Source organism: Diaphorina citri, unplaced genomic scaffold (assembly GCF_000475195.1).
Source record: "Diaphorina citri unplaced genomic scaffold, Diaci psyllid genome assembly version 1.1 scaffold1083, whole genome shotgun sequence".
NCBI lineage: Eukaryota > Metazoa > Arthropoda > Insecta > Hemiptera > Psyllidae > Diaphorina > Diaphorina citri.
The window spans coordinates 107,229-114,290 of record NW_007378512.1 but is presented as its reverse complement, the minus strand read 5'-3'; the positions used below and the strand labels follow the sequence as shown (position 1 = coordinate 114,290).

General features: G+C 39.7%; 1 protein-coding gene across 1 annotated transcript in view; it reads right to left on the bottom strand.

Moving 5' to 3' along the window:
* Positions 1–2,206, bottom strand: part of LOC103514117 (17-beta-hydroxysteroid dehydrogenase 13-like) — a 13,344-nt gene extending 11,138 nt beyond the window's left edge. The window contains exon 1 of the mRNA XM_026827170.1: positions 2,039–2,206. Within this exon, the coding sequence (XP_026682971.1) occupies positions 2,039–2,170 (132 nt within the window). The 5' untranslated portion in view covers positions 2,171–2,206. The remainder of the gene's footprint in view (positions 1–2,038) is intronic.
* Positions 2,207–7,062: the final 4,856 nt, after the last annotated feature.

Below are 7,062 nucleotides of genomic sequence, written 5' to 3'. Positions count from 1 at the left end.
TTTGTTTGTTGCGGCGATTACCTCTCAAACGGGTAATCCTCGGACGTGAAAGCCCACCGTCACCCGAGTGGGGGGGTGTTCAATAAGAAACTTGTCCCAGTAGTTGAAGCTAATGTACCTTGAATAGGATGAGAGAGTTAGTGAGCTGATAGGTTGTAAGTTGAAAGCTATTCGGATTACTCTAAAACTCAACCATGCAACAAATGAACCTCTTGGCCCAGCTCGATAGTCTATGCTCAATCGCAATCTTCCTAAACGTAAAGGACTAGCATGTCAAGTAAACTTTGACAGCTGTTGCAAAAGTGGAGAGATAGACTGAGATTCTCTGACACCTGAAGGGTAGTGTACTTAATACATGTATTAAAGATACGGGGAATCCGATGACACAATCCGCATTACAAAACCCACCATCTGGGAATATGACAGTAGCACATTCCATAACCCGCCTTGTATGTATGGATGAGAAATGTTGAAACTGTACGTACTTTAAAGGCCCGGTACACAAGCCTTCATGTGTCCCAACTTGAGCTGTATTTTCCTTTCAAAAACGAAACAACTTCAACACCTTGGCTGCCAAAGCATATTCTATGGTGTTTATCCACAGTATGAAAACTTCTCCCTTCAATGAGAGACTAACGCTTTAATTCTTGAAATTTTTTCATCAAACAAACAGCAAAATTTCAATCGGAGGCCAATCTCTCAGATGAAATACATACGCGTCCCGTGGCAGGCCAATGTGGTCGCGCAATTACGCCCAAAGTGGAAAAATTCACACCATATCCATATCTAAAGAGGAAAATAATTTGGGAAAGAAAAATAGGGCTTTGGTCTTCCGACAGAGCATGTGTACGCCATATTTGCACAAAGTTCACTCGTTTAGAACTAAAACTTGTCCAAATACAGCGTACATATCCGACTAGCCGTCGAAAGACTAGGTTGGAAAATCATCTGTCGAACTACCACCACATTTGAAAACCAAGTTACGAGACATGTCGTCTATACCGGGCTTGAAAGACGGTGATTGAGTGATTCCACATTCAAACACGCATAGAGCCAGGCCAAACGAACGATTCGGTAATGATCTTGAAGACCACAACAATAGGAACAACAACAACAAAAACAGTAACAACAACAACTACAACAACAATAGGAACACTACGAATCGGAGATATGAAATATGGGTCGCACATGACTTGTGTTAAATTGCACCTATTCTCGTTTTGGTGATAATGACATTAAGTTCTGATTGTGCTGAATGCCGATACCTGGCATAATGACGGAAGTCTCTGTCCAGTATGATGAACTGACAAGTTTGTGCTCTGAGGATTCAGGCCCGACGCATATGAGAAAGGTGGTCGCACGGCTTTTAGCAGTGCGTTGTCGCCTGAAAAATCAAAAACCTTTGAAAATGATAGAGTCTTTCTATAGACTCAATGTGCGACGAAAACCTGAGAGTCCAAATCCAAACCTATATGATAGAGATTCTCCAAACCTATATGATAGAGATAGGTTTAGTCAAGTGACTACGAGCTACTAAAAGTCGTTTAATACACTTTCACGGGACTCAGGGTTCGATGGCCCAAAGCGCAATATAGAAGACGACTCGAACCTGGGACCTGGGACGGTTTGTTTTATTACCTCCGGCTTCAGTTAAATTAAATTATCGGAAGTGCAAACAATATCGGACCCGATGAATGCCAACAAGGCCTGAAACCGTGATCCACAGGCTCATGTTGAAATGTTTGACTGAGGATTCTCGAAGACTGTTCGGGCATTTTCTTCGAGCATGCTCAAAGGTCAACAAACACTTCACTATGGACTTGAAGACCTGATGCCTTCGAGGGTAAGTCATACAAAGTAAAAGTTAATACTTTATGAAACCATTGACACTACCTAAAGGGCGCTTGCGCTCAGGTTTAGGGTGTCTTTAGGCAGTCTTTTTCTACAGCATACTTTTCAATATGATGTCCCATGAAATGAACTTTTAAATCCCATTTGGCAAAGAGTACTTCATGATGTAAAGTAAGTTGGTACTTACCAATATGATCTCTCCCTCTAGGGATTTCTCACTTGGTGGTATCAGAGTAAGTAGGATGGACTCGAGAGCAGAATAGAGCAGCTTGATGATGAGCAGAATCAGTTCGGATAATATGATACTCAGCGCTGTCATGGATTGGGACCAAGATGTGCTGAAATCAGTAAAATGGGAAGGTGTAGGTGACTGGTTTTAAAAGTTGAAAAAAGAGGTTTCATAGAGGGAACTGTAACTCCTAAGCTCTTATCGTCCCAAAAGCGAAGAGAGAAGGAAAGACAGGATAGGAGAAAAACAGTCTTTCCGCGAACGAACTTTATCTGTTTAGGACAAAATCCGTTCCGGGTGGGAATCGATCCCGCGAACTAGCGCTCACAAGGCAGACGCGCTTTTTAAAAGTAAAATGAGAGCAGAATTAGTACAATTACCAATCGGGTTGTATATACTTCTCTTCGATCCACGCCACGCGCGAAACAAGAAAGAATGTTAATATGTGTATTTCATTTGTTTACAACATGTGGATCTAGAAAATCTAGATCATAATTATGACATGTGAAAACTGAGGACACCGTGACACATGTACTTGCAAGGTTAACTTGACATTTGTACATGTGTTTCTGGCCTTATGTACCCAATTTGCATTAACATGTTCTCGTACTTACATTATTTGTCCTAAATAAGTATGTAATATTGTAATTATGACATGTGAAAACTGAGGACACCGTGACACATGTACTTGCAAGGTTAACTTGACATTTGTACATGTGTTTCTGGCCTTATGTATCCATGTACCCAATTTGCATTAACTCGTACTTACATTTGTCCTAAATAATATTGTACGTTAGTCTTGGGGGGGGGGTAAATTTTGCACTTATTTATAGATTTAGATTGTAAATATTTCAAGGGCTAAAGGTAGAAACACACTACTCACGTGAAGAAACACACTATAGCACTATACTATCAGTGTGTTTCTAGTTTCTGCCTTTACTTTCTGGTGTTCTCGTCTTGACCCAGCAGCCTAATCGGTAATATGGTCTGTCTTATCGCCCATCTGAAGAGGGACATACTACGGGATGAGGAATGCTATGACACAGACCCTTGAAGTCCCATAGCTTGACTAGGCTAAGATGAAAGTTGTCAGACGCAAAAACAAATCGTTCTTGAGCGAACCAAGTGAGGTCTGAGATTGAACACGAGGATTTTGCAGTTGGTTTATTTGAATGTTTGTTTGTTCGGCGATTACTCTCAATCTCGGGAGTGAAAGCCCACCGAAACCCGAGTGGGTGTCAATAAAACTTGCTCCCAAGTTGAAGCAATTGTGCCTTGAAGTAATGCGAAAATGTACCTTGAAGTATTGCGAAAGTGGTGCCAAAGTAAGTTGAAGCGATTTCGAATTAAGGTACTCTGAAAAATTCAGGAAGCCATAGGTAAATCCACATGAACCTCTTTAGCGCACTCAATAATCATACTCAATCCTAAAGGAACACTGTCAATGTCAAGTATAAACGTTTGACTACTCTTTTCAAATTGAGAAATAGAGAAATGACTGGAATTCCTACACCTGAAGGGAAGGTTTACTAACACATACATAGATTAAAGATTACCTGAATCTGATGACAATATCCGCGTTACAAAATACCTACCATGCTTGGGGAATATGACAGGTAGCACATTCCATGTAACCCCCTAGGGATGGATAAGGAATTGAAATCTTACGAATTTAAAGCCCGGTACACAAGATATATGTATCCCCACATGTAACCCATTCCACAAAAATCACTGTGAAAATCACTAGTAAAGAAGGATAGGTACTAATTAATTGTTACCTGGTAACAATTATTTTGTGGCGAATAGATATTAGATGAGTTTCCCAAAGGCATTTTGACGTTAGTGATACAAGGACAAACTGTGTCCATGTCCAGTCTTGTCCAATGTCCACTCATAGTCAACCGGCAATCGCATCGTTCAACGAGGTGAATCTATATGTTGTCGGTTGTCGAGGCAGTGTGGACGGTTCAGTCGACATCGATCGATGTCAATCGACTGTGGGTCGACTATATGTGTGGACACAACAGGACGATAAGACTTAGCAGTTACAGTTCTCTCGATCAAACCTCTTCAAAAGAAAGTAAAATCAGGCAAAATCAATTTCCCGTAGTCTGCTGGTCTGCTAGATAACAGCGACATTTCATTCATTGAGGATTCACTATTACTATTTTGAAAATCTTCAGCAAAGTTGTATTTTACTCGATTTTATTTCGTCTTCATGTTCTTGACTCATCTGGTCTCCAACAGATCTCGTATTGAGATAGTTCTTGCACGATAGTGGATAGTATCCACTGGATTCTGGTCCACTTTACCTACTGACCTGTAACCGGGGGCAGTGTTTGTGTCAAATACACGGGTTTACTACGGATGGGCTAGAGATCGTATTGTGAACTGACCATTGCAGATTGCAATAAAGACTATCTAAAGAACTAGCAGTATAGACTATCTCAAGAACTATAGCAGGAGATGTAGACTATTCATAGGTTTTATGAAATAACAAAACGAACCAACCTCAGTGGCTCAAGCAGTTAGCGTGGGAGGAATTTCAGAACTGGAGGTTTATAGGAAAAGCTCGCGCCCCCCCTGATTTGTCTACACGCCCCCCAGTTTGAGAACCTCTGCTGTAGAGAATCTAGAGATTCAGTAAAGAAGGTCTAGGCCATCGAGGTTTGCAGATGACAACATTTCAGTGATTCACTTCAGAGAGAAGATTATGTAAAGATCAGACCAGACCTCTTGCTGTGTTTTGATCCGGGAATCAAACCCTCCATAGGTACAAGAAGTTTGAAGAATTTTTTAGGAGATGGGGTAAGGTAAGTAAAATGAACTTTAATGCTGCCTAGCCTGATTAACAATAAATACCTAATCGCAAAAATGAGGACAGAAAGTCGGGTTAGAGATTAAAGGTACCTGATGTTTGCAGTTGATTTATTGGTTGACTTTGTAACAAAACTGTTTTGCGGTCCTGAAATATCTAAATCAACTTTATATCCAGAGTTTAAAGCTGTGTGCACACAGACTTAGTCAACACAGCTTAACATCTCAAAAACAAGGTGTAATGAAGCTGCGAGGGACCCCGTACAAGGCCAGAAGTTTGAACTTGGAAGATGGAGCAGGGGTTCCCTAGTGTGATGTTTTCTGGAGATGTTTCTTTTTTTTATGATACCAGATAATGCGCCCTCTATGGGGGGTGGAATTTGGACGTTTTTGCGCTATCCACCCTTTTGCCGTATCTTCAACCTCACCCGCACTCCCACCCTCCCTTCCTTTGAGAGGGGGAAATCTATACGAACTCAATAGGTATAGGTACCTACCTTAATTACTAGGTATTTTTAGTATCATATTTTTACTTTCTATTTTTCTCTTATCTTATCTATAATAGCTACCTATTACGACTAAGGTGCTTCTCAAAGTTGTAGACAATAATATAATATTGCTTTGTCATTAATTTACACACCGATATAGGTACCAACAAACCCATAAAGTGATTAAATTCATCAGTAGGTACACATTTTTCCGGTTTAGTTAGTTAGCTACGAGTATGTATTTATAGGAAGATTGATTATTATTATAACTCATCGCGCATCGTTTGAATAATTTGATTTTAATCGTCTTCAATTTGTTGGAATAAAATCATAACCATTGAGGAATGCAGTGGTGTAGGTAGTTACGGGGGATTAGGTCGTACACGGGCCTCGGCCCACTTAGATAAGCTACCGAATTATGCATGATTTACAGGAGATACTTGCACAGATATACCTGCGAAGGCCAAAAGTAACGCAGGCAGATGGCAAGAAAAGTTCTCTCTGGCCGAAACTTGGGAAATGTCCGGGTTTTCGATGGAATGTCCGGGTTTTTGGAACCAAATGTCCTACTTTTTAAAAATTTGATCTGGAGACCCTAATGCTATGGTTTCATAATTTTCTACTAGAAGTTATCTGTCTACCTGAATACTCGTGCCTATCAATGTAAATGTAGGTACCTATCTGAGTGTATACTTCTACCTACTTATTATCTTCCTATTTATGTTCAAGTTCTTCTAAGTACCTACTTATTACCTGCATGGTACAATATTTGACAACAAAGAAGTCTAGGTATACCAAGGTATACCTACAACGTAAACCATAAGAAGGTAATATGCAGCTGAGATCTCTGATTTACAAGTTGAACTCTTCATCCAAGCGAAACTTTCACAAAACCATTAGATATTCAAAATCTCTAATCCTCAACGTACTGCGAGATACAAGACTATCTTACTGTGGGTATATACAATACTAATACATTGGTGTCTAGAGAGGAATGTCCCGAAACGATCAATAAAATTTACTGACGGACTGCCCAAAGTTTGGGTTACCAAAGCGACACAGCATACTTTTCAGACGTGAAGAGAGCTAGCTCTCAACCCGTAAGCACTGAGTGCGAATCCCAGCCGGGGTGGAAATTTTCTGATCAAACTTTTCTGTTCCCGGATTGAAATAAGAATACTTTGAAGTACAAAATGCGAAAGCGATTCCAAGCAAAAACCTTTTAAACTTATTTTTTCCCATGAAAAATGTAATAGGTAATTCAGAGGGGGATTGGTTAATTACGAGGAAAAAGAGGAAAGTAAGAATGGACTTTAAACTCGAAACTTGATCAGATAAAGCAAAATTTTAAGGGTACAAGTACAAGCATTTTCAATGTTGATGAAAAAACAACTTTCGACTTACACAGTTCACAGAACTTACCTTGGAAACCACGACAAAAGTTTGATTATCCAATGTTCTTTTACAGAGAAATGAGCACAAACTGATCCCAAAGGAAACACAGGTAAATATTCACTCTGTTATCGAAAGGTCTACAGGAAAGCCGTAAAGTAGGGAAGCGCTTTTTTCGTATTAAGAATTGCTAGTTTTTTTTTCCAAGTGAAACTTTTTTTTGTTTTTTTTTTTTTTTTTTTTTTTTAAGAAAAATTTTTTCGAATCGCGTCTAAAAACGGTGAA